A 27,672-nucleotide genomic window follows, 5' to 3' on the forward strand; every position below is an offset into this window, starting at 1 on the left:
TTTATTGGTACCTGCCCTGTGAAACTCATACAACTCTATAACTAGTATAGCTGGAGGTCTTAGCAGAGAGTTGTACCTCTTCAGGTCTCCCCCTGCTAACCTACCTTCAAGCCTCCTTGTTTGCTGCACAGGATTTGGAAAACATGACGACATGTCGGAACCGGGTAGGCACGTACTTGGCGTGTTCCTGAGACCGGGTGGAGGTCCGGTGTGTGGAACTGCACGCAGGAAAGCCAAACAGTCAAAGTGGCATTGAGAAACAATGAAGTAATGGAGAGAGAGAGGGCGAGAGACTGAAACAAGGAGGGAAAGTGAATGAGAGATAGAATGTATAGAGGAGGGGAGAGGAAATAAGGCTCTGGTTGCTTTCCTCCAAGGCGCCATAATATTTGGAGGGTTTTGTAATAAACTATGACATCTTAATGTAAATGTGTGTCAGTTTTGCTCCTCCTAACAGTGAATTCTTTTACCTTTGGACCAAACACCCACTGTCTTGTAATTCTTTCCCAGGAAAAACCCTCTGCTACACAGGAAGTCACTGGTTTCATATGTGTGCAGCTGCAGCAACAGCAGAGAAAAAAGAAAAAGAAAGTGGCCAGAACATTTTCATCAGCAGAATGTTCGTAGTGAAATGGTCAAAATACTTCACATACTGTTTGTTTGACAGGAGAGAGGAGAGGGACTGGTAACAGAAAGTTAGTCACACATACTCAGCTCTCAGGGGTCAGCACACACACATACACACACACACACACACACACACACACACACACACTCTGCAGTTTCTTTGCTTTCTGTAGAAATGTGTGAAACAGTAGGTCACCAGAGCTCATGGCGTCCAGGGGTGAGAGAAAGAAGGATGTGTGGGCTGTGGGACATATGAACTCACAGATCTGGTATTAACGCTTGTAATATTATTGATACTTGTAGCAATACCACACGGGTGCAGTGCATTCCAAAGCTGTTTACTTTTTCCCTTCCTTTGTAAACTCCAGTGCTTCAGTCCTGCTTGATTTCGCAACAGCCATGGTTACTGTGATAACAGTAATTGTTATTTTTAATACATCAGAAAAACAACTGCAGAGCAGCTGGTCCATCTGTTTACAGTGCAGACAAACAAACTGACATTGTTTTAATAAAATAGTCAGTAAATATAATTTAAAATGACAGGATTTCATTTCATTTATTGGACAGGAAAAGAAATAGTTATGCCATAGTACACGGTGCGTGCACTCTCACCAGGTGAGCTACTCGGGTGCTCCCAGGTGAATGCTATGTAAATGCTTTAATGTTTAGCAGCTGCAGTAGGAAATTTGCTGACATCAGTGAGATCTAATTACAACAAGTAACACTGGATTACATACATGCAGTGTTTCCTGTGAATATCTTGCAATTTGAATAGTTGTGCCAGAGTGGCAGTGACAGTGCCATTAACAATGAAATCTACTATACAGAGGAAATGACTGAATGTAAACACATGTCATGGATATTTCTGAAAAAATGCCGACCATAAATAGTGTCAAAAGCGGGGTTTGATTTCATAAAAAGCTTAAGGATTATATATTTAAAGTTAAATAAAACCATTAAGCTTTGAGTGTATTGTTATCCACACCTATCACTTCTGTCAGCGTGTCAGCTTCCTTTCCGCACCACTTGCCACCCTTTTTGTGTGGTTGGGCATGTGGTTTGCCTCGAAGCACCATTTAGTCTCAGACAAAGACATCTGTGAAACCTCTGCAGGTGCTGAAGAAGCCTACAGTGACTGTAGCCAATGTGTAATAAAAAGCATTGCTAATATTCACTGCACTCTCTATTCATAGTCACTTTAATCTGGGAGCAGGGTCTTGTAAAGTTGAACAGTAAAAGCCTTCTCTCTTCTAAAGAGATGAAATCAAATTGTCCACACTTTGGATTAGTGCCATTGTGTCCTTGTGAGGACACAAACATGCTCACACACATTGTGGATTAAGAAGCACCGATGAAAGCTTGAGTCATCGTCAGATAATAAAGATTAGAGGTGAGTCAGCTCCAACAGCCTCCCTCTGAGCCAGGCCACTTGCCTCTTTGGAAGGCTGTAAAGATAAAGTACAGGGGTGGTTCAGTTAATTAAAGAGCGTAAACATAACACGCAGTGCTAGCTAATGTTATTAGGTTTATAGGGACCTGCTGTGGTGTCAGTTCTGTTTCCCCTGAACTTGTATTGTGGACTTCCAGACATAGAAGGTCCATACCGGTGTCCCATGGCTTCTCCCCATGTGTGGAGCACCATGGGACACTGCAATTCTGCTTTGAAATCCAGGATCAAACATATTCGTGCATGCTTGTGTGAAATCCGATCAAGATGTTGTGCGTGTGGGTGTCTGTTCTGCAGTGAAAAGACAGGCGTTGTGTTGTTCAGGGCATTGCTGTGTGGAATTTCAGGGAGTATTGTTAACTTTCCAGTACAGTTTAAATGGAGCGATGCTGCAGGACTGGAGTCAGAACCTGGCATCCATCATCTCCTTCTCTTATTTTTTTTTCGCCTTCCTCTAACACCTCTCTCCTCTGTATTTTTCCCTCCTGTCTCACCCAGTGCTAATTAATAAGTTCTCTCCTCCCTCAAGCTTTCTCTTCTCTTTCTCTCTCTATCTCTTCTTTGTGGTCTCCTGGGAGATGAAGACTTCTGTACTGCATAACACAACAACAACACCTGCTGTACTTTGTGTGCGTGCGGTGTCTGTCCCCGTTCCTGCGCTGGCCATCCCTACCTCTACCCTCCAGCTAAAGTCGAGTTTCTTTTAGTTCTGTCCAACTCACAACGTCTTAAACATGGATATGAGCGATATTCGCAATCTTATGCGTAAAACTCAAGCCTCTATTTTAGAAAACGGCTTCCTGGGCAAACGCATTGATGATCTTAACCATGTAAGTGTTATCTTCGCTTCTGATTCTACATACGCTGTTATTTTTAGGTATATGCAAACCTGGGTGGGGCTCGGTACAGTTTGGTTGAAGTGAGACATTTTTCAACCACATTTTGGGTTTGGTTCATCTCAACTTGTAGAACTGCTTCGGTGCTGTTTTAAAGAAAACTAGATGGTATACATACCATCTAAAATCTGCACTTAGTTTTATCGTATGAGTCAATGTGAGGTCTGTGAAGGGCTTTTAGACTTCAAACAGTGGTTCGTGGCATTGGTCTGAATGTGCTCTATTGTAAGTTAAAAGCTGTGGGGGGGTCCTAAAAGATGTGATGAGATCTTATGGGACAGGAAGGACTTAATGAACCTCTGAAGTTTACTGCACACAAAAATGGTTCTACATCTCCGCAAACATTGGCTCAGTTCGTGTTAGTGATTAGGGGTTTTTTCCAAGGCCGATTGCAAACAATTTTGGGTTGAAGCTGATGAAAGATGATAATTTGTTCCCACATCCAGGGTTTGAATTTGAGATTTTAGAGGTTATGCCAAAGAGACTCTGAGACTGAATATAAACCATAGACCACTGAACCTCAATGAATTCCCTGAGCAATACATATTCTTGCATACCTGAATCTGGTTCAACTGTTGAATTAGATTCAACTCAGGATATGGTCCTCTCATAGACAGTGTGGTATTGATCAATTTTGAAATGAAAAACAACACAGACAACAACGCAGTGTAGCCAACCAATACAGGAACTCAAGGTCAACTTACTGCCCCTTTCCAGAGCTTTTAGCAGCATCTCATGGTCTTCTTCATCACTGATAGGTACCCTGGGATGTGGTTGAAATGTACAGAAAAAGCTAAAGGGTGGACCATGAGTTAGAGTGTGAATGTTTTATCAAAAACACTTGAATTAGTTTTTTAAAGAATTGTCTGCCAGCGTGCACTGGTGCACTTACTGAAATATTACATGAGTACAAATGTTTTATCTGCAATAAACTGATATATATGGGATATGTAGATAGAGATATATAGAGATATATGAGCCTAGACTATTTATTAGTCATACTCCAAACAGTAACTGGCTTCTTTTTTATTTTTAATAATAGAAATACTTTTAATGTATTCCATCATCTACTCTGAAATCAGAGAGAGAAACTGTTCATGCTAGCCTCCATGCATCACAGTTTGAATTCAACTCCCACCTGATAGTTGTACCAGATATAAATGTAATGTAATGTAGAAATAAATGTGTTTTATATCTATGGCTTGTACTGCATCTGTACCTGCTTTTCACTCTCTGATAATGTTGGGGTGTTACACAAGTAAGTTTTTTTTTTTTTTACCAGCAATAGTTGGTGCAGCACTGATTTATGTTTTTAATTGTGAGTTTCATTTAGTCCTCTCCTTCATTCCTAACGCTGATGAGGATGGATTATGTGTGTGAAATGCATGGGACAAGCACAGTTTGAGTGATGAAGTGTTACAGTACATAGGTTATCCTGTTCTATTCAGTCACTAACCCCACCCTCCTCCCTGCTTGTCCTCCTCTAGGTGGTGGCTAGTGACGGGGTGCGGGCTATGATGGAGTCGGCCCTGACAGCCAGAGACCGGGTGGGCGTGCAGGACTTTGTCCTGCTGGAGAACTACACCAGTGAGGCCGCCTTCATAGAGAACCTGCGCAAACGCTTCAAAGAGAACCTCATCTATGTGAGTGGTTGTAGTGAGAGAGCTCACTACTACTTTTAGATTAGTACTGATAGTTAAGAGTAAAAATCTGAAAAACTGTATTGTATCTTTTGCATTTCTCTATTGCAACTTCTTGCTACTTATTGGCTGACATATGTGCCAATGTTTATTATTTTTATGATAAATTGTCAGATTTAAAACAAAAATTGCAGTTGCAGAGACAAAAATGGTCAATTACTATTAATTCAAAGAAATTTGTCTGGATAATAGTGGAAACAGTGACAAAAACTATGTGTGAAAAACAAGTACTGTCCCTCCTGAAGAGAGATTTGGAGACTTTATCCAAGCGTAATGGAACGGAGGTCATTTGCAGTTAAAAACATGACAGAATGACCTTTAAGACTCTCCTTAAACCATTTTAACCCTGACCTTTGGGGTGGTTTCCTGTAGTTGATTACAGCTATACTGCTTTTTCGCTCCATGAAGAAATGTTATGTCTCAGTTGGAAGAGCCACAGCCAGCTGTTTGGTTTTACCTGAATTTGGTCTTATGGAAAAATGGCTTAACAAAGTGTAGGGGTATAGTTACTTTACATGCACACCCGCACTGACGCAGCTAATTTGGAGTAAAAAGTCTATGAAACTGATAATGTATAAGTGGTCTGTTTATCTGTACTTTGTCATGTAATGTAACTGTATGTTCCATCTCCATCAGACATACATCGGTTCAGTGCTGGTGTCAGTGAACCCATACAGAGACCTGGAGATCTACACCAAGAACCACATGGAGCGATACCGTGGAGTCAACTTCTACGAGGTCTCACCACACATGTAAGTACACAGCTATACATTAACTTCACATTTTCAGAATTTAACTCACACTCAGAGTCAAATTACCTGCTTAAATGTTATGGAAGACACAGAGAAGAGGAGAGAAGCAGGTTTCAGCAAATAATCTCTCAGAGCATACAATCATTATCTATCATGTTCCTCCCTTCGGACAATCTCATATGGAATGCATTACATTTTTTTTCCCGGCCCATGAATGCAGCTTTATCTGCGTGAGTGGAAGATGGAGGGAATGATTCATTGCACTTCTTTGCTATTACAAGTGAAACATGTTTTTCTATGATGGGCCTAAACATCGTCTGCATCATTCATGGGGGACAGCATGTTTACTGTTTTCTCCTTTTGCTCCAACGTCCTAAAATAAGGAGTCTGTTGATGCCTCTTGGAGCATTTTACCCGAGGATGACTTAACATGTTGTCACAGTGTGTATGTTTAGACTGCATGGGAATGTTTGTCCTAAGCGCCACTCTCTGAGTCAGTTAGCTACGCAATGCTCTCATGGTCTGACTGTCCTTTTCTCTATCAGTCACCCTGTTTGCCAGACGTCGTCATGGCATGAGTCGGAGTGTTTGTTTGAACAGTTGCCACAGGACTGGTCAGGGAATTCCCTGTTAAACCCTCCCAGATCCCATAGGTCAGCTACAAAACAATCAACTGCATTATGGAGACTTGGAGTGGCGTCATTGAAACATTTCAGAATCTCTCTCAGCTCTAACCACTGCTAGTTTTTTTTTTCTCTCTCTTTAGTTCAACACTTGAGCATAGGGCCAAATGTTTTCTCTCCCTCTGAGTGGAAAGAAAGATGTGCTTTGGCGAGAGGAGGTGGAGGAGGGTTAGAGAGGGAAAGCGGGCGGGAGAGGTGGAAGGAAAAGTAAGCAAATGATGGTACCAGGCAAGAGGTTTCCTCCCCAGAGAGGGAATTCCTCTGACCTGAACCTGACCCCCCTCCCCCTAGCCCCCAGCCCTCCCTGATATCACACACATACAGCATATAAAGTATGATGCAGCTGAGGCCAAGCTGCTGGTTTTATCTACCAATTAGTCTGGTGTCAAAAATGTGTCCATACAGGCTGAAACAACATAGCTGTTCTGATAGCGGTGGTGCTGACAAATGATACTGTAACTAAAACCGGCTGTGTTCCACTCTGGACTTTATGATTCATACTGGTAGTCCAGTGTCTTTCCATCTTCACACAGTATCATATGTTACGTTCAGACACAGGTTTTCCAAGAGATTTTAAGTGCTATTTTTTTTTTTTTAACAGAACATCATCACCATAACTGATGAATAGTTGTCTCTTTTGTTACCATACTGTTCTGAATTATGTAAAGACAGACTTTTATTTAACCCATTCATTCAGTTCAGTTTAATAATGCTGAATCGAAGTTTATAAATTCAATGAATATTTAAAGCAAGGACCATGGAAACGGTGGGTCCGGTAGGGCCGGAGCCATACCAACTTTGAAATATAACAGACATGCAAAAAAAGCCAAATTCTTCGGTAGCAACTTTTTTATTTATACAGTATATATATATATATATATATATAGCCTATGACAGAGCAATAAATTCCGGTATCTAAAAATGTATAGGCTAATTATGTCATGTAATGTAAAACGTTTCCCATTCAAAATTGGTGCCTGCCTTTCTCTGTGATACGGTACTGATGGGGCCGACCAATTTTAAATGCTTTCTGCGGTCCATGATTAATTTAATATTTAATAATTAATATTGGTTGAAATAAACCTTTAATTCAAAGAGTTAGATGTGAAAATATTCCTAAACATGTGCGAGAATGTCATAAGAAGGATCTCTACAGAGATATAACACCTCTTATTTAACCAGAAACGGTTGTAATATCCACTGTTCCACTGTTCACCAGCTCTGGTTGGTCAAAATAAATACTTGCAAATATAAATAATTCACAGACGAAGATGAGAAAAACAGCAGTTTCAGTCGCTCTACTCAGCTGCACACGGAGCAGACCGCCTGTGTAAACAAACCTGAGAGAGGCTGCCATAGCAACACAGGGAAAGGGGGTGTGAAGTCCTTCTCTCCCCAGGACAACGTGACTCCACTATATCTCTAGCAAATAGTTGTCTGCTGCTATATTAATGTTTTAAATTCCATAATGTAAACGTTCTGCTGACCATCTGACTGACACGGTGTCTCCCTCCACTCCTGCAGCTACGCAGTGGCAGACAACTCATACCGTTCCTTGAGGACGGAGAGGAAGGACCAGTGCATCCTCATCTCAGGGGAGAGCGGCGCCGGGAAGACGGAGGCGTCCAAGAAAATCCTGCAGTACTACGCCGTCACCTGCCCAGCCAGCGAGCAGGTGCAGACCGTCAAAGACCGCCTGCTGCAGTCCAACCCTGTGCTGGAGGTGAGACTCAGGGAAAAGTCCACACACTGAGAGCTACTCAGCACATTGGATTTGTTGTTGTTGCTACACTGTTGAAAGATGGGCTGCAGAAATGGTTGCTAATCTCAAAGATGTGGCTTGATGTAGATACTTTGTATATTGATTTGTTGATAAATGTGAGGCTTATTTGTTTTTTCAAAAAATAAAGCGATCACCCTGTCAGCTGTGTTTAAAATGAAGAGCTGATAAGTTGTTTGCCAAGGCTAACATTGTGATGCCAAAATAAGTACTAAATGTCAAACCATCATGAAGAATGTTTTGTTATCTTTTTATTATAGCAGAAAGCTGTCATCCTAATGTTCTTATGTACTATCTCTTATAGCAGCGTAACCACTAGGCACTCAACAGCCTGTTTGATAAAGAGGCTTCCTTTTTGCTTTGATTTCACTTGCAAACAGTCAGTATAAATGTACAGTGGGTCAAAGACACGGGCAATCCAGTTAATTGATTTATCTGCCACATATAAAGTCTAGTAGCATCTTTGTTAACCTCCACTGTGATGGTTATGATGCAGTTTATTTGATTATCCAGCAGCGTTTGAAGTCTAAAAGCTTCCTCAGAGGCAAGAAGAAGCTTTCTATGATTTTTTGGATGAATTGTGACTCAGTTTTCTTTGAATTCAAATCATTATTATCTATATCGATATGTAGTCTACGTTCATATTGCTGTGTGCTTTGAAAAACCCACATTGGCAGAACATACCTAGCATGCAAAAACACACATATGATATATTTGAGCATCACAAGAATTTCTTGCTCACACATTTCTTTGGGAAATGTATGTTGTACTGTAAAGAACAGAGCGGTGATTGTCTGTGTTTGGTTAAAAGGCAGTGTGTTGGAGGATGAAGCCAATAGAGAGGTGCTAGGGTTTACAGAAGCACTTGTTTTGGTGTCTGGCATGTCTGAGCCAGATGCTTTCCAGATGTGTATAAGTGTGTGAGCGTACACTATGCCCTGTAATCTGTGCTACTGTCGTAGACAAACGCTGCGGGGACTCTAATGCCTGTGGTTTTCTCTTTTTGTTTCACTGCTACCTCCTCATCTGCCATCCTGTGTTTATCACACTTTTTTCTCTCCATTCCCTGTTATCTCTCTACCTCTTAATCCGTCAATCATCACTCCTCTCCTTTCTCTCTTTTCCCACTCTATCCTCTCTCCAGGCCTTTGGCAATGCCAAGACGTTGCGTAACGACAACTCGAGCCGCTTTGGCAAGTACATGGACATTCAGTTCGACTTCAAGGTGAGCAGGACTGATTTACACTGGCAGCTACATTACGCCAGCGTAAACACTGTCCAACGAGTCTTCCTTCAGAGGGAAGCAAATTGTTGCAAGAACCTAAAATATTGTTACCTCTTCATATTGAAAACCTAACAAGAAAAATCCAGACTCTGTTGTTCTGCGTGATAATATTAACAATAGAAATATACTTAATGTTTTGCATTGATGCATTGATTTTTTTTCAGTGTAATTAATTACATACACTTAATATGTTATGGACTACAAAATCCCTGTCGACCTGCATGTTACATCAACCCTACATCACACCTCAGTACCCCAGCCTTACCCTCTCCTCCTCCTCCTCCTTCTCCTCCCCTTCCTCCCCCGTCCCTCCCTGGCCTTTATCCCGTCGCCAGGGTGCCCCGGTGGGAGGCCACATCATCAACTACCTGCTGGAGAAGTCCCGCGTGGTCCACCAGAACCACGGTGAGAGGAACTTCCACATTTTCTATCAGCTGATCGAGGGAGGCGAGGAGGACCTGCTGAGACGCCTGGGCCTGGAGAGGAATCCTCAGCAGTACCAGTACCTGGTCAAAGTAAGTATCTAATAATAGAGCTGGTTCTGGAAGTAAAAGTCCCATTCATTTTTCTTAGAGACAGATGGAGCACTGCTACGGCTTGGATGAACATGAAACTCTTCCTGTTAAATCAGCAGTACTAAAGTAACTCGTGCCAAGTTCTGATGCAGCGCCCATGGGTTCAAGTCCGACCTGTTGCCCTTGCGTGTCGTCCCCTCCCTCTCTGCCCCTTTCCTGTCTATCTTGAGCCTATTGAAGTTTTGAATTAACATGACAGAACATCTAAATGCACAGGGAGTAACCAGTATCTGTATCTTGTAAATCTTGTGTTTGGAATGTTTAAATCTATCTTTTTGTTAATGGGTAAACTGGTAACAATGCCAATTCATAGTTAATTAAGCAAGTCTCAATGAAGTCCTTCTCCAGCCACACCTTTGGCTCCGGAGAGAAACCTGTAGATGAATATAAACCATGTGTAAATACTGCAGGGAAGTTGCAGCAGCCCTTTCTCTCTCTCTCTCTCTCTCTCCCTCAGAAGTTATTGGTCTGAACTGTGTGTGTGTGTGTGTGTGTGTGTGTGTGTGTGTGTGTGTGTGTGTGTGTGTGTGTGTGTGTGTGTGTGTGTGTGTGTGTGTGTGTGTGTGTGTGTGTGTGTGTGTGTGTGTGTGTGTGTGTGTGTGTGTGTGTGTGTGTGTGTGTGTGTGTGTGTCCCAGTGGGAGTTCTGGTTAATAGGCTCTCAGTCAGGGACTCTCAGTGCAGTAAGAGGAGCTTTCCTCAGGGGGCAAATCTGCCTTAAGGCACTAGCTGAACCCTCCCCTCAATGAACACACACAAACAGCTACTGAGCAAAAACACCTCATATATGTGTTTGTGCAAATAGGTGTTTACATCACATATAAATAGGTGTTTACGTGTTTACACATCAGCTACTTTATGGATTTTGCTGGACAAGCTTTACTAGGAAATAAAAAGCTGAAACAGATGGTAAATATATGATTGTTCAGAGTGATTTAGGGTTTTGTGTGTGTGTGTGTTTTCCACAGGGTAACTGTCCCAAAGTGAGCTCCATCAATGATCGCAGTGATTGGAAAGTGGTGAGGAAAGCCTTGTCTGTGATTGGTTTCAACGAGGACGAGGTGGAGGTAAGGAGTCCAAGCTGTGTTAATCATGCCTGACATGTTTGTTTTGTCACCCAGAGTAGCATGTGAGGTGTAAACTCAAGAAAATGTTTTTCTCTGAAGTAGACGGAGCAAGTGGAACCTCTGAACCCTTCCCTCTGCACAAAGCAGGATGAAGACGTGCATTTTCACTTATTACTACTAAATTCTTGAAACAAAAAGTTGAGATGTACCCAAGACAAACTTATAATAATAAAGATTATAACCCAGACTGTGTTAATGGCTGTTCACAGTCTTTAGTACGGGTTTCACTATGAACAGTAAAGTACTCCAAGTGCCTGAGGGGGGCTGAGGCTGTTTCTGTTTTAGTCTTGTACTGTGGATGTTTGTATTTGAAAGTGTTTCTTAGACAGAGTAAGTGTGCGTGCTGTTATTATATGGTGAGAACTTATTTGTGCTCAGCGTGGGAGTCTTCCTACATGTTCCTGAGCCTGGGCCTACTGCCAGAGCTTTTTAGATCTCACACTGCTTATAGAGTGAAGAGCAGGTGTGAGTGTGTGTGTGTGTGCAGTTCTGGTTTGATACTTGGTGAGCACATTGCTACATACCTATCCTGTTGAATCGGTAACCTAATTTGAATCAAAGCTTCTTTTATCTGTCAAGTCTCTCATAAAGATAGCCTCGGCAGTAACTTCAGATTTGTATAATCTAATCGAGCCGCAGCCTCTCATCTCTTTACCTTTGACCCCTCCCTCCTCATGAATGTCCTCCTCTGTCACCACTCTGCACTTTCTTTGTAACTATTTATCTTACATTTTTCTTCACATATTGTCCTTATGTTTCCTTCCCCTCCCTCTCTGTGTTATCTCTCCGTAGGAGTTGTTGAACATAATCGCCAGTGTGCTCCATCTGGGGAATGTGCAGTACGGCGGGGAAGAAGGCAACGCCTGCATCACTTCTGACACACAGATAAAGTACCTGGCCAGGGTAAGATGCTGCACCAAGCAGGTTTATAAAGACTCCTAACAGGCCAGGGGGAGATGGGATTTAAGAGAGAGGGCCTACGCTCGTATTTATCAAGCATCACAGAGTCGCCCTGAAAGTAAAGTTATCTATGAAGCTCAGCCTGAACACCACCACCTAGTAACTCGTAACAGGTCAGGACACCTCTCGAGATCTGCTGAATATTGGCCGAGATTGCTTTTACTCCTAATCCTAAAAATGGGACCAAAAACGTATAATTTGGAGAATATTTGGGATGATTTATTACTCTGAGAAGCTTGGTAAATATGAACTTGAGTTTGAAATTCATAGAGCTATGAGTAAGCCTCATCCACACACTTTCTTCTAATTTACATATCTATATGTCTTACAAATGCTGATGAAGACTAACCATTTAAATGTGCCCTGCTTTAGAAATGTGAATCATACTTTGGACACGTTTTTCTTAGAAACATCCCCCATTCCTTCCTGCCTCAATTTTCCAATTATACTTCATCAGACATAATGAACAGATACCATACGCAGGATGTCACGGCTGCTGAGTGGCATGACGTCTGTCTGTTTTGGAGATCGTTTATTTGTCATTGGCGAGGCGTACTAATGTTGTTGTTCTTTTCCAGTTGTTAGGAGTGAATGGGGCAGTGCTGACAGAGGCACTCACACACAAGAAGATAATTGCCAAGGGAGAGGAGGTAGGTTTGGATACACACTCTCATTGTAGCACGCGTGTGTGATAAGCATTTGTATACAAAGCTTTCCTGTCTGTGTAATGTCTGGTCTGGTCCACTGTAATTATATTGTAACATGTCGAACTGACCCTGCTGAACTCTGTGTAACTCTGTTATTGTCTGCCTTTGCCTGTGTGTGTGTGTGTGTGTGTGTGTGTGTGTGTGTGTGTGTGTGTGTGTGTGTGTGTGTGTGTGTGTGTGGTGTGTGTGTGTGTGTGTGTGTGTGTGTGTGTGTGTGTGTGTGTGTGTGTGTGTGTGTGTTTCTTAATTAGTTGATGAGCCCACTGAACCTAGAGCAAGCATCATCAGCTCGGGATGCTTTGTCCAAGGCAGTGTATGGACGCACCTTCACCTGGCTGGTTAACAAGATCAACGCTTCATTGGCATACAAGGTAAACAAACACACACACACACACACACACACACACACACACACACACACACACACACACACACACACACACACACACACTCAAACTAAGCCCAGACATTATTCAACATATAACACTGTTTTCTCCCCTTCAATCTATTATAGCACAGCTCCACCTTGTGGACATTTACAGGTTCACAAGATGAACATAATAACATGATGCGGAAAACCTGGAGTGAAAATCCATTTTCATGATTTTGAATTTAAATCTTTATTTTAAAGCTTTGTGTGTACTAGAGTTTGCTCTTTTTAGATAGATATGATGAAGAGTTTTATTCTTTTTCTCTAACAGGATGACTCCTTCAAGAATTACTCAGTGATTGGCCTGCTGGACATCTATGGTTTTGAGGTCTTTCAGCACAACAGGTACAGTATTAATTATATTTGTTCATGCTGAATTAAAGGCTTAACTCTTTAAATGTAAACATCTATATATCCTTCTAAACCTTTAAGTAATGCAGCAAAAAACACTCATACCTACAGTTCGATTTTTAAAGTCAATTTCCTGGAGCTTTCAGTTGCATCTCATGGCCTTCAGTGGCAGCAGGAGTTCGCTCAGTTGGTTACTAAGCAACCTGAGCAGACTTCATATGCTGAAATGCAGCTGAAAGCTCCAGAAATTCCCAGTAAGTGGACCCTGTGCCTTTTTCTATGGTCAATAATGAGCCCCAACCCTAACCTCCATTAGTAAGAAAACCAGTAACATGTGTCTGACCCTGTGCCTTGTTGTGTTTCTTGTTGTGTGTTGCAGCTTTGAGCAGTTCTGTATCAATTACTGTAACGAGAAGCTGCAGCAGCTCTTCATCGAGCTCACCCTCAAGTCAGAGCAGGAGGAGTACGAGGCTGAAGGCATCACGGTCAGACGTCATTTTCTGGATTCTGTATATGTATTTAAGTGGAAAGCCTTTGTTTTTATTTTTGCCTGTACACTTTAATCATGCTTTGACATTTTCACCCTCCATTATCACTCCATCCCTCCTCCCTCAGCCAGGCTTTAGCCTTCGCAAAGAGCTTCTAATGTGATTGCTGTTGCAGTTGTGTTTTTTGATGTGAAATTGGTAATTTAATTTATCACTCTGTCGTTTCACTGAGGCTTTCACTCAGTGATTTACACTAAGTGCACATATTTTTAGAAGATGCTGCTCCATTAGAAATTAATCCTTTAACCCTGTCACTGTTAGAGTTATTGTGTCTTTTATTTATTCACAGTTAAAATCTAAAATAGCTCTTAAGGAAACAACATGTCAAAAGAGGTCTGCATTGACCCCGAGGATATCTAATTCAAGTTCTCTCTTGAATTTTTCTCCTCAGTTACTCCCTTTGTCTTTGCCCCATTTATATTCATTGCATTTATATTGTTTTGTTTTGCTTCTTTGGAACAAGGGCCTCTTGTGTTCAGTCTAATATAAATGCACTGGTCAGAGAGCAGGTTGTGGGAGAAACTTGGACTCACCTCTCAAAGAGCCCATTATCATCTGACATCAGGGCTGTGGGCCGCACTCTCTGTCATCTCTGTGGAAATTATGTGGCTGTTAGCGCTAACATAACCTAACACTGCTGCACTCAGCCCATGGAGCTCTGTGTTCATGTGTGTGTCCACATGCGAGTGGGTGAGCAGCGTCTCTGTGTGCCAGGATTCCTGGGATTCTGCAGATGACTGACTTTACAGTCATTTAATAGCTTAGAACAGTTGTAATTGTATCAAGCTTAGACTGATATGCTGGACAAGATTTATTTTCTCATGAGCTCTAACTTAAAGGGGTCTTGTGTCTCTGCAGTGGGAGCCGGTGCAGTACTTCAACAACAAGATCATCTGTGACCTGGTGGAGGAGAAATTCAAAGGCATCATCTCCATTTTGGTGAGGAGACACACTCTGCTCTGATTCTGCTTCAGAGGATATGAAACCAATTTTTTATTTCAAAAGGAAGCTCCCTCATTAAATTCACTCTGGAAGTGGATTTCTGCCAAATATGATACCTGCCATATCTGCCAAAATATAAAATACTCTAAGAACTTAAAGAACTTATGGCAAGATAAGGTGTCATCTTAAAGGGAAAGTTAAGCATTTTAGGAAACTCTGGTATCTTGTCGTCAACGTGACTCCAGGAAATCACTGCTCTCTTGGCCAGAAAATAGTCTAGCACAAAATCCCTGTAAAATGACAAATTGTCGTTTTCACGCTTTGGTTTTTATACAGATCAAACAACCAAGAAACAGCATTTTAGGTGCATTAGAGGTACTCATAGGCATGTAAGCTCAACTACCTGTATCCTAAATGGTACCATCTGTGTAATAAAGGATGAATTCATTGCTTTGATCCTAACAGTTACACATGCTCAAGTTCATATAAATGATATGTGGTCATAGTCTTGTAAGACAGTGGCTTATTGCTGCTCTTTTTGTCCTCCTATCACAGGATGAGGAGTGCCTGAGACCTGGAGACGCGAGTGATTTAACCTTCCTAGAGAAGCTGGAGGACACTGTTGGAGGACACGCACACTTTGTCACGTTAGTTCGATTCCTGGTCTTATATAACCTCTGCAGTGGCACAAATGTACCCAAAACAGTTTGGACTTGCTGTACTTAAAGGTCTGGCTGTTGGCTGGATTGTGGTACCAGACTGTGAACTATTGAATATGTGTCCAGTCCATTTACTGATATATCCATGCTGTGTGTGTGTATGTTTCCCTGCAGTCACAAGCTGGCTGATGCAAAGACCCGGAAGGTAATGAGCCGTGAGGAATTCAGACTGCTGCACTACGCTGGAGAGGTCAACTACAATGTCAACGGTGTGTGTGTGTGTGTGTGTGTGTGTGTGTGTGAGTGTGTGTGTGTGTGTGTGTGAGCGAGAGCTGCTGTAAACAAGGCCAGTGTGACCTCAAGTCCTTGGATGTTTGGTGTTGGGGTGAATTCCTTTTAGGCATGAATTTCCTTTTCTTTATCATACTGATAACGTTAGAACTAACTAGCTATACACTGTAATACACAACACTTTTTCTTTATTTCCATCCATCTCTAAATTTACATCAATCAACTAGTGAGGAGTCTTTACCTGGGACCAGTTAGCTTTAGACTCCTGTATGTAACCATCAAGTTCACAGTAAAGACCCCTTTACGAGGTTTTAGTTTTAAAACCAGTCAACTGGACACATTAAAAAGTCCACCTGAGTCAGCATTTTCAACCAACTCATTGTCATCAATTAGCTATCCAGATACAGCAGCTGATGAAGTCTGGTAGCAAAATCAAAGATACATTACTGAAGAATATCCAAAATTAGTAAAGAACTTTGAGTGGTAAATCTGCCACTGTTATTATGGTGAACCTAATATGCCGTACAGGAACAGAAAGCTTGAACAGTAACTAAGGAGTGAGGGACTTGGCAAACGGTCACTCTAGTGGCTTTTACTGATTTGTTTAAGCGCTCTTGAGCTGCGTTCAATAAAATTCAACATTTCCTGCGGATGCCTCAAATTAAAACCCTCGCAGAAAGTGCTGAGTTTCACAGACAGTAGCTTAACAATGTTGGAAAATCAGCAAAATTTTAGCCATATGAAAATGTTAAGTCAATAGAAACAACATTTCTGTTCGAGAAGAGAGACTCAGAGTGGTGAGTGTGACGTGACTGTGGTTGCACTGATGAAATTAGGGCTGTGGGAGTGCACATTATACCGAATATATGAAGACCACAGGGAAACATGGAGGAAGTGTTGGGTTTGCACTAACAGTTAATTAAAGGAGAGCAGATGAGAAAGGAGGCAGGCGTTTAACCAAAATATGATGAAATACACTTGGAGAAATAAGAAATAAATATCTGTTTCTAATATAAGCCTGTTTCAGATAAAGGTTTAAGAGAACTATCTGTGAATTTATAGTAGTTCTTTATTTAAAAAAGGCTATTTGACAATATTCATTAATATATTCAACATTAGGGTCAGACTTAACTGGATGTAGCCAGTGACAACTGTGGGGCACTTTAGTGGAAGTGATTAGTCAGTACATGTATCATCTTCTCTCACTCAGGATTTTTGGACAAGAACAACGACCTGCTCTTCAGGAACTTGAAAGAGGTGAGTTTAAAATGAACAGAAATTAGGAGGGTTATATAACAAACTGTTTCACTTGGATAGTGTTATACATTTGTGGAAAGTTGCGCAGTGTCTGCCCGATTCGGAGGTTAAAAATGTCCTTTATGTATGTTCGCAGGTCATGTGTATGTCAGAGAACAAGATCCTGACCCAGTGTTTTGACAGGGAGGAGCTGAGTGACAAGAAGCGCCCAGACACGGTGAGATACCTTGTTGTTCGTGTGTGTATGTCCTCTTTGTGTCCCAGGTTTTCTCTGCCTGTCCTACACACTCTTATAAATCATACTGTCATGCATCCCAACATACTTTCCCATAGCAAAACAAACAGGGGTGTGTTTCCCCTCTCCAGTGTTGAGTGGGCAGTCTGATGGGGATTCTCTGCAGCCTCCCACTCAATGAGGAATGCCCTGACACTTGTATGCCCTTCACACACACACACACACACACACACACACACACACACACACACACTTGAACAGGGTACTGTCACAGGCTGGCAAGTTAGAGTCCCAGTCTTCCACACTGGGCCCAGTGTTCAGTCTCTACTGGACTGCCAGTCACATCAGTCACCCCTCTGCTTGCGTAGCTCTTGTTAGATCATCATCTCTGTCTTCGGGCTTGGATTTGTGCACATCCACTCTTCTCCTCTTCAGTTTCTACCTTCGGTCACTGACCAGCTTCCTCTCCTATCTTCACTCACCTTCGTCTCTTCATCCCTTCCTAACCAGCTTTCATCTCTCTGTGTCTGCCCCTCCAGGCAGCCACCCAGTTCAAAGCAAGTCTGGCGAAACTCATGGAGATCCTCATGTCGAAGGAGCCGTCGTACGTCCGCTGCATCAAGCCCAATGACTCCAAGCAAGCAGGTATGAAGCAGAGTCTTTGTTTTTTGCTTATTATGGTACAAGGTAGGAAGGTAGAAAGAGGTAGAGGAGAAGAGTATCCTTTGAAACCTTGAGTCTTCAGGTTGGAACAGAATTATCATAGTGAACTCCAAGTGACAGAATATAAATGGAAAATACATCAATTTAGAAACCAAAACCCTGGTCATCTTAAGACCATTCAATCATTGTGACAGCTAGAGAGTGCAAATTAAAAAATGATTTTCAATACTTTTATTTTTTACTTTTTGGACATCCTGGATAACTGGATGAGTTTGTCCACAATACGCAGTGCACTCTGATTCAAGTAGCATTTGTTATTCATCAGAACACAAGTGTCCTTTTCCACAATGGAAGTAAAATGTATGAGCTGACATTAATATTGAAAACATTAAAAATAAGTGATGGAGTAATGAGATGGAAAATGGATATTTCTGCCGTTTTGTGCTTACCCATGGTTGATCTTGTAAATGTTTTACTTTCTGTAGTTTGAATTCCCCTTTGTGAAACCTGCTTCAATTCAGTTGTCAAATTGTGACTTGAGGTAAAGTCATAAAGCAAAATTTAAACCAACATCGGGCCTACCAAAGATACTTCTGTCTCTTGTATTTTACACACAGTAGACTGTTGGAAAGAGATCGGATTGGTTCTATTCAGCTTAATTGACTGTCTTTCAGAGCTTGGATGTTCAAATTTGAATTTTTCATCCTGAATTCCACCAATGCGAGTTGAATTTGAGCAGCTTAAATGTGAATTTTAGAAAAAGGCTATTGGATATTTACCATCTGAATTGGTGAACCTTCAAAATAATCCTTAAAGTCAAGTTTTTAAGATTTCCCAGCATGAAGTGACTCATTTGATCTGAGTGATTACGGATATTATTTGCTTTCATACACTAATAGTTTTCATGTAACAGTTCTTGTAAACACAGTTGAAGCAGCTTAGCAACAACATATTCCCAGAAACATCATGTTAATCTTGTGCTGTTGCTAATTCCCTCCAAAACAGTTTGTTTCAGCTGTGTGAGTGGCCGCAGTGTAACTCTCCGTGTGGTCGTCAGTATATCGGGCCGGCCTTTGTTTCTGTCCACAGTGGTCCTTTTGTTAGTTCCACACTGTTTCTCTGTCCTCTGTCACTCCTACTGCTGTTGTTTAGCATTTACTGGTTTTCTCTGGTTCATTTTGTCCAACAGACTTTACATTTTTCTCTGACTGATCTGACCCTGCTCTCTTGTCTCCCTCTCCCACTTCTTCCCCATCTCCCCTCCTATCCCAGTTCGATTTGACGAGGTGTTGATCCGTCACCAGGTCAAGTATCTGGGGCTGATGGAGAATCTGAGGGTGAGGAGGGCTGGCTTTGCTTACAGACGGCGCTACGAGGTCTTCCTTCAGAGGTGATCAGCTTTTTTCTTTTTTTTACCAATAATGTACAATCACATGGAAGCTCTGTATCAAGAATATAATCAAGTACCGTATATGTACCATTCTTGTATTCTACTACACTACCAATATGACCTCCAAGTTTAGTCAAATTGTCCAGATTAGACATCCATAACCAAGCTATACACAAAAAGACATTCCTTACCTAGAAGTAAATACCTGCTGTTGCACTGGTAGTGTTGTTCCTCCAGGTGCAACAGGTTTTGGTTTCCAGTCTTTATATAACAGGAAGGTTTCAGGTTTAGACCCAGGATGTGTCACATCCTGTCAAAACGTCTCCTCCTAGCACATTCATTGCTTTGAATGTGTCAGCTCTGTTCCTAAACTCTAAATCTATATCATCAACGCTGCCTAAGGACTGAACCTTAGTCCGGCTACAACAAACACTTATTTCATTATTGATCAGTCTGCAAGTTATTTTCTAATTTAATCATTTGGTCTGTTAAATGTCAGAATTTCCGAAAGCCCATTATTACTTAACACATTTTGTTGTCTTGTGTGACCAACAGATAAAGATATTCTATTTACTGTCACATATGACAAAGAAAAAGGCTGGAACTAGGGACCATTTGCCGTTTTTGCTTTGGAAAAATGACATAAACCATTAATCAATTATCAAGTTTTAGTTTTGATTATTTTCCTGTCAATGGACTAATAGTTTCAGCTCTAAACCTGACATAGTTCTGTTCCCAGGACCGTCTGCTACACTTTCACAGGCTGATCGTTGAGCTATAGAAGTGGTGGGGGTTTAAACCCTCTTTTGCTTAACGGATGTGCCTTATTCCTGAACAGTATTCTAGGATTTACTTGTGTTTGTGTCTGTTTAGGTATAAGTCCCTGTGTCCAGACACATGGCCTAACTGGCAGGGGAAACTGTCTGATGGAGTGTCCACACTGGTCAAACACCTGGGATACAAGCCTGAGGAGTACAAACTGGGCAGGTCAGCAACACACAGATCAATATAAATGCCAAAATGTATTTGTATCATTTAGTAAAAGTTTAAGAAGTAATTTTAAACCTATTTTCTTTTAAAACATGCATTTTTAAAAACTTATTTTACCCTTTGTTGCCTTGAGCTGCCCTTAACCATCTGACTTCAAATTCACATGCTTTACTTTAATCTCATCCTTTTAGATCCAAAATCTTCATCCGTTTCCCAAAGACCTTGTTTGCCACCGAGGATGCACTAGAGACCAGGAAACACAGTCTTGGTGAGAGCCTCTGACACAACTCATTTGTGCCACATATTTTCATTATGGCCACAGATTTAAACCATTAGCCTCCTTTTCCTTCTTTTCTTTTCACCCCGCAGCCACCAAGCTGCAGGCAGGATGGAAAGGCTACAGCCAGAGGTCCAAATACCAGAAACTCCGAACCGCAGGTGAGGAAACGTTTTCTCCTGCTGATGTCACCTTAGAGTTTGTCTAACAGATTGTCTAACAAACAATTTGTGCAACTTTGTATTTGTGTGTGATGTATGTCATGTACCTTGCAGCTATTTCCATCCAGGCGTGGTGGAGAGGGATCCTGGCCAGGAGGAGGGCCAAGCGCAGGCGACAGGCTGCTGATACGATCCGCAGGTACAGACTAATACAGTAACAGACCAGCAGATGGCGCAATACACACTAGAAATACAAATCTACTCAATTAAATGAGCATAATATGTTTAGGTTTTGTAAACCCTGTTAATTTCCCTTTATTCCTCTCATCCTCAGGTTCATCAAAGGCTTCATCTACCGCCACAAGGAGCGCTGTCCAGAGAACGAGTACTTCCTGGATTACGTGCGCTACTCCTTCCTCATGACGCTGCGCAGGAACCTGCCCAAGAACGTCCTGGACAAGAGCTGGCCGACACCTCCAGCTGCTCTCACTGAGGTGGGAATAAAACGCACACATATATGTAGGTCAATATGGTAGAGACACCACATCGTTCTGTGAGGACAGTCAAAACATTTCACACCAAATTAGGATTTGAGGATGTGTTGTTGAAGCAAATATATGTTTTGATCAAATTTATTTTTTCAAATTTATTTTATAACTCTGTGTTGTAAACAGGGTAATAATAACAATTCATCCATACATTCAACATAATATAGATTCATGTGCACTATGTCCTATTAGTATCAGTTCATGTTAATGATTCTTATTGACAGCCAGTAGACGATCCAACAACTAATGTGATCCAACAGTATCACATCCATCATTTTAGATGTACACTTGTGGGTTTTCACATATTGTATATGGATGTAGTTTAAAGGTGAATGTTAGCCGACATGTTTCAATAGGTACATTCACTTACACTGTGACTACTCACACACTGTGTATCATGATTCCACATATATGCAGCACAACTGAATTGCTTTTTTCTGCCAGCAGAGCTATTGTGAAAACATTCTGTCTGTGTCTTTAGGCGTCAGAGCAATTGCGTAAGCTGTGCATGCAGAACATGGTGTGGAGCTACTGCAAGAAGATCAGCCCTGAGTGGAAACACCAGGTGAATATTGTCCCGTCACCAGACAGGATACGCTCTTTGTAGTCTGACTGTCAGGTCTCTTGTTTGCTGCTTCCTGCCTTTACTTCGCTGTAATCAGATCTGTTTGAATAGATGGAGCAGAAGATGATCGCCAGCGAGATCTTCAAAGACAAGAAGGACAACTACCCACAGAGCGTGCCCAAACTGTTTGTCAGCACAAGACTCAGTAAGACTCACACATTTTTCCTGCTACAACAGGCTCCATATTTCTCAATGTAAAATATTCTAACAGCTTGTCTCCTCTTCTTCAGATGGGGAGGACATTAACCCCAAAGTGGTGCAGGCTCTGGGCAGCGAGAAGATGAAGGTTAGTCGAGCAAAGTCACAAAACAAAGGGCAGTTTAAATGTCGTCTGTCATCAAGTGTTTTGACCGTCATCCCTCTGTTCCCAGTATGCAGTTCCAGTCACCAAGTACGACAGAAAAGGCTACAAGGCCCGGCCCCGCCAGCTGCTGCTCACCTCTAACAGTGCCGTTATCGTAGAGGAGGCCAAACTCAAGCAGCGCATCGACTACGGAGCCCTGAAAGGTCAGAGGTCAACAGACCGTATAGAGACAGTATAATCAGTGGACAGAGCTTCCCACTGGGTTTATGAGCTCAGTAAACAGTTTCCTGATGAGTTAATGGTCTTCATCACTAGTTTCAGTCCTCTTCCAAACCGCATGATGTTCATTTAGTAAATTATGGTCCAATTTAGAGTAAAATACAAGCTGTTTGTTGACAAGTCGCTACAGCAGCAACCTGTCAATCAGGATAGAGCCATAGCAATCAATATGTTTCCCAGCTCCACGCTCTTGTCCAAATGTGATCACTACTGGCTCCATAAATACGATGGTGACTGCCATAATGCCAAACCTGAGGCTTCAGAACAGTAACCCTTACCCACAAACCAATGGGTGACGTGACGGTGGCTCCGTCCACTATTTATTTTACAGTCTATGGCGAGGAGGTTCATTACTCATTAATACTGTCCTTCCTCTGCAGGTGTCTCAGTCAGCTCTCTTAGCGACGGCCTGTTTGTTCTGCACGTGCCCAGTGAGGACAACAAACAGAAGGTGAATCCAAGGACATATTATAAGTTAATAATAATAGAGTTAATAATATATTAACCAGATCTCGTGTAGCTCTGTACGAGTGTAAATGAGTGTTGCTGTGAGTTTTCAACGCCTGATGGTTCGTCCCCAGGGAGACGTGGTTCTGCAGAGCGACCATGTGATTGAGACCTTGACCAAGATTGCGATCTGTGCCGACAAAATAAACAGCATCAACATCAACCAGGGCAGGTGAGGAGCAGAAACATGAATGTACACATGACGTGTTGATTACTACGGTGCCAATGTTCACAATGTGTCCTTACATAAAGCTAACAGCAGTATAATACATCTCTACTCCTGCACACACAAACATCTACAGGTAGAAAGTGGTAAAAAGCAGAAGGATGTGTCTGACTATCCCTGTGTTCCTCCTCCAGTATAAAGTTTACAGTGGGTCAGGGGAAAGAGGGGATCATAGACTTCACGCCCGGATCAGAACTACTGGTGGCCAAAGCTAAGAACGGACACTTGTCTGTGGTGAGTCTGCTAAATCTTCCTCAATTGAAAGTTGTATAAAAAGCAGATTATTTGTGTTATTTCCACCATGTTTACACTGATCACCGTGAGATGTGCCTTTTAATGCCGACTTTCATCAAGTTATCACCCATAAGTAAGGATTTTCAATTGCAGCATCCAATAGTTGATATATTGTGATACTATTTAAAGCTGCACTAATAAATATTTTTTATATTAACAATGGACCAATTGATTATGTGAAATGGGAAAGGGGGCACTAATAGGGTCAAACCCACAAAGAATTCACCCAACTTTTTCCCTTCAGCTCTACGGAGCATTTTAGCCTCGTTTAGAGCATTGATTGGTTTTATAACTCAGCCTCGTTTCCAGCAGCAGCAGGCAGCTGTTTTCAGACAACTAGCTTTAATAAAGTCACTGTACGCTGCCTGCCCAGCATCAAACTACTGACAGACCCAGAGAGCGTTTAGCAGGTAAAGAGCCAGATATTTTATTGTACTTTAATATTGTGATTACATCTTGTTGCACTGGCCCAAAGTGACTCAAAATTCAAAATTCTTTAACAATTTTGTTGACATAAATATTTCAAGAGCAATTTTACTCCAGTTAAGTTGAGTTTGGTGTGTTTAGCAGGTTTAGCACATTTTTTAGAGTTTTCCATGACTGTAAAATGCTTCTACACCACACTGGGAATATTTCTTGAGTCAGACTTCTGTTAAAAAACAATAAAATGATCAACTATTAATCATTTGTATTACTATCAGAGCTGTCTGGTTAATATTTAATTAAAACAAACAGACATTAGTAATTAGTGTTGCGTTATTTGGGACAAGTTGTGAATGGAGACATTGGATTCACACTGTTTGGTGCAGCTCTTGTCGCAGTGTGGTTACTTCCTGCTTCCTGACAGTCCACTCTGTTGACCTCTGACGTGATGTGATGTTTTTCTCCTCTGGATGTCTTCCAGACGGCTCCCAGGCTGAACTCCAGATGATGGCCCCTCTGAACGCACCAGGACAAGTACTCCTGACCTCTCCCATCCTCCAATCACGCAACCGCAGACCCCGCTCTGCCTAAGCCAATCAGACGCCAGCTGTCACCACAGGGTGGCATGTGCTTCCAATTAAAAAAAAAAAAAAAAACAAATAAAAATCCAGCAAAACTAATTGATATATTTATGTTTATATATTATATTTTTGGGATTAATACTGTTGCTGTTTGAATATTCTGATTTTATATATGAGGCCAAGGAATAACAAATATTTTGGTGCATTTTTCTTGCACCATGTGTGTTTATTGTGCTTTATTTGGGAACATGACCAAGAAAAACAATGAGGGAGAAAAGTCAGACTAAAAGACAACAATGAGAAGACGGGGATTGTTGTTGATGAAAATCAGGGTTTGTTGTTGCCTCTTTTCTTTCCTGTTTACCTTTTCTGCTTGATTTATAGGCTTGATTGTCTCGCTGACACTACTTGTCTAACTGGGGTGGTTGGCTGGTTATTGAAGCATGAAGGCGTGAATTAAATTGAATTAGAACAAGGCTGACAGTATGTAGGATAGCTGTTGAGAGGATCGGGGGCGAGGAAGAGTAATTCTTCAGTAAAAAATGAAGATGCCCCGGCACGAAAAGGCCGGTAGTGTCAGACTGTGGCTCGCTAAATCAGAATAAATAGTTGAATGTACGGCTGTAATTGTGCAGTGTTAGAATAAGAAGGGAGCTTGTCAAGAGGGATTCACTACATAAAATGAACAGCGTGCAGTGTAAATGCTGCAAAAAGGAACAAAGTATGTGAGGAGCGAGTGAGAAACGGCAAGAGAGAGGTGAGAAGAAAGACGATAGAACGCAGCAGTCGTTTGCCTTGGCCCCAGGAGCTCGTGCCTTTCTCCTTGACTAATGTATTCATATTCATTGAAGACCATGACACTCAACGCCAGAATGAGTCGAGTTACGTGTAGATAGAAACATCGTCCTCTGACTGAATATTGTTCCAGCTTCCTGTACAGAGACCCCTTGTTCAGAACCACATAGCATGCTCTGATTGGTCGAAGACCCCAGCGTCTCTCTCTGTCGTCGGCTACATTTCCTCCATTCTTCCACCTTTGACCTGCCTGTAGTCTCAGAACTGGAGCTTGTGTTTCCCTACGACTGAACTGGTCCGACGGCTACACCTGACTAGGGTTTGACACATATGTTTCAAACCCCTATAATCATTTTTTTATGTTGGTGTCTCTCACTTTTTACAATTCTACGTCCCTCAAATGGCATTTAAAGCGTGGGACTAAAACTCACAATTTAAAGGAATGTTATTGAACTTTGGTCCTTTTGGTTCGGCTAAAATGCACATGAAGACCAGAAAGGGTTTTACATCGAAGCTACTAATAGCTGTGTATTGTCCAGATGTTTGACATGTTTAAATGGGACATTTTTAAAGGAATAGTTTTACATTTTGGTAAATTTCATATAATTGCTACATATGAAACTATAGCTAGGAGCTGGCTAGCTTAGCATTAGGGGGAAACAGCTAGCTTGGCTCTGTGCAAATGTAAAGAATCCTCTTACACTTTTTGTTTTTTATACCAACTTCACAAATAAAACGTGTTAATTAGTGATTTTATTGTTACCTTTGAACAGAGCCAGCTAGCGGTTTCCATCTTGATCACGCTAGCCTCCTGGCTGTAGCTTCATTTGGAGCGCACAGATGTGAAAGTCATATTGAGCTTTTCATCAAATTTTCTGTTAAAAAAACAAAAAAGAAGCTCATTAGTGCATTCCCCAAATGTCAAACTATTCCTACATCGCCAGAAAATACAAACAGTGGAGTTCTTTCCAGAATTATGCCCTTTTCAGGGTAGAAAAACTTCTCCTGAAATATCATCTAACTTATTAAACCACACCAAAAATCTTCATTAAATCCTGACAACAGTAAAATATTGATGCATTCTTGTAGAGATATAAAACCAGTTCAGGTTGAGGGCCTCCTGTAGACCAGTTCTCTCTGTCTAACCTGAACTCTGACTTAAGACCAATCCTGAAAAAGTTGTGTTATTGAAAACTTTTGAGAGGAGCTCCAAAATGTTTTAGTTGTTTTTCCCCCAAACCTCGCTCAATGACAGAACTTTTTCTCTACGTGGCTCTGGGTGGCGCGGAGGGTGCAATATGCCGAGGCAGGACTGTGCGACTGCACTTAAAGTATACTAGCCAAAGACCCTGTTGATTTATAGTGATTCTGTGATGTATGATTTATATTATATTATTATGTCGGTTCTGAATGTTATGTTGTTTTTCAGGAGGGATATCTATGTGTACAGTTTGTGTTCTGTGTTATAAATGACGGATTCAAGCCAGCTGAGGTTTGATGTGAAACATTTTGGGAGAAAAAGCTTCTAGTATTGTTTGTTCACGCAAACTTGTTCATGTGCCTTGTCAGATAGCAATACAACAGATCTGTGTGGAACTGTAAGAGAAATACCTCCTTAGAGTCCGGTCTCCCAGCAGCACCTAAAGGTCTCCTCCCTCTATGTGTATAAGCTTTATTCAAACCAAATCCCAAGTTTATCTATTGATTTACAGATGCACTCCTGTTATCAGTCCTGACTTACTGTATGCACCACACCAATGTATAATTATGCCAACACACTAAAAGATAAGATACTAAAGATTTGAACAATAAATTTGAAAAGTAAATGCAAACTGATGAATGTCTGTTTGTTTACTTCTAGTTTACGTGTGCGTGCGTGCATGCGTGCGTGCGTGTGCGTGTGCGTGTGCGTGTGTGTGTGCGTGTGCGTGTGTGTGTGCGTGTGTGTGTCCCAGTGTCTGATGTAACGTTTGTATTCTGTGTTTCAGTGTGGACGGTGTGTGCTGTCCTCTGAATAGGTGGTGTGCAGTTTGTGTGGATAACCAGATAAAGAAATTGGAAACGTTTTGCATTCAGAGCAGATCAGATCCAACACTGTAACATTATATATGATAGAAACTAAGAAAAATCATAACCTCCCTATTAAAGAGTAGTATTCCACGGTCCAACATTGTGTTATTAGGTGATCCCTGTTCTTTTTTTCAGATATATTTCTGTGGCTATTTTCAGAAACAAAGATGTATCAGCCACAAGCACACAGCAGTAAAACATAATACTGTGACGTGCTAATGAAGTCAGCCCTTGGTGCTTGATATGAATTAAAAAGAGGATAAAACCCAGCCTACATTAAAGTCAAAGG

At 41.5% G+C, this 27,672-nt stretch overlaps 1 protein-coding gene across 6 annotated transcripts in view; it reads left to right on the plus strand.

Annotated features, from left to right (window-relative positions):
• Positions 1 to 27,145, plus strand: part of LOC127361914 (unconventional myosin-Ic) — a 58,183-nt gene extending 31,038 nt beyond the window's left edge. For 5 of the 6 annotated variants that reach the window (XM_051397071.1, XM_051397075.1, XM_051397073.1 and 2 more), the window contains 31 exons: positions 4,458 to 4,613; positions 5,307 to 5,422; positions 7,630 to 7,828; positions 9,030 to 9,110; positions 9,506 to 9,685; positions 10,712 to 10,810; positions 11,663 to 11,773; positions 12,409 to 12,480; positions 12,789 to 12,908; positions 13,239 to 13,312; positions 13,698 to 13,803; positions 14,725 to 14,805; positions 15,364 to 15,455; positions 15,642 to 15,736; positions 16,969 to 17,015; positions 17,152 to 17,232; positions 17,790 to 17,895; positions 19,186 to 19,303; positions 20,177 to 20,290; positions 20,485 to 20,561; positions 20,663 to 20,731; positions 20,846 to 20,930; positions 21,066 to 21,225; positions 21,761 to 21,844; positions 21,956 to 22,049; positions 22,135 to 22,190; positions 22,276 to 22,411; positions 22,868 to 22,938; positions 23,069 to 23,166; positions 23,355 to 23,454; positions 24,419 to 27,145. In XM_051397071.1, the coding sequence (XP_051253031.1) occupies positions 4,458 to 4,613; positions 5,307 to 5,422; positions 7,630 to 7,828; positions 9,030 to 9,110; positions 9,506 to 9,685; positions 10,712 to 10,810; positions 11,663 to 11,773; positions 12,409 to 12,480; positions 12,789 to 12,908; positions 13,239 to 13,312; positions 13,698 to 13,803; positions 14,725 to 14,805; positions 15,364 to 15,455; positions 15,642 to 15,736; positions 16,969 to 17,015; positions 17,152 to 17,232; positions 17,790 to 17,895; positions 19,186 to 19,303; positions 20,177 to 20,290; positions 20,485 to 20,561; positions 20,663 to 20,731; positions 20,846 to 20,930; positions 21,066 to 21,225; positions 21,761 to 21,844; positions 21,956 to 22,049; positions 22,135 to 22,190; positions 22,276 to 22,411; positions 22,868 to 22,938; positions 23,069 to 23,166; positions 23,355 to 23,454; positions 24,419 to 24,445 (3,105 nt within the window). In that variant the 3' untranslated portion in view covers positions 24,446 to 27,145. Of the gene's footprint in view, positions 1 to 2,704; positions 2,905 to 4,457; positions 4,614 to 5,306; positions 5,423 to 7,629; positions 7,829 to 9,029; positions 9,111 to 9,505; positions 9,686 to 10,711; positions 10,811 to 11,662; positions 11,774 to 12,408; positions 12,481 to 12,788; positions 12,909 to 13,238; positions 13,313 to 13,697; positions 13,804 to 14,724; positions 14,806 to 15,363; positions 15,456 to 15,641; positions 15,737 to 16,968; positions 17,016 to 17,151; positions 17,233 to 17,789; positions 17,896 to 19,185; positions 19,304 to 20,176; positions 20,291 to 20,484; positions 20,562 to 20,662; positions 20,732 to 20,845; positions 20,931 to 21,065; positions 21,226 to 21,760; positions 21,845 to 21,955; positions 22,050 to 22,134; positions 22,191 to 22,275; positions 22,412 to 22,867; positions 22,939 to 23,068; positions 23,167 to 23,354; positions 23,455 to 24,418 lie in introns of those variants that run through there. The other variant, XM_051397070.1, reaches the window with a different exon arrangement.
• The last annotated feature ends 527 nt before the right edge of the window (positions 27,146 to 27,672 follow it).

The sequence above is a fragment of the Dicentrarchus labrax genome, unplaced genomic scaffold (genome assembly GCF_905237075.1).
Source record: "Dicentrarchus labrax unplaced genomic scaffold, dlabrax2021, whole genome shotgun sequence".
Lineage (NCBI taxonomy): Eukaryota > Metazoa > Chordata > Actinopteri > Moronidae > Dicentrarchus > Dicentrarchus labrax.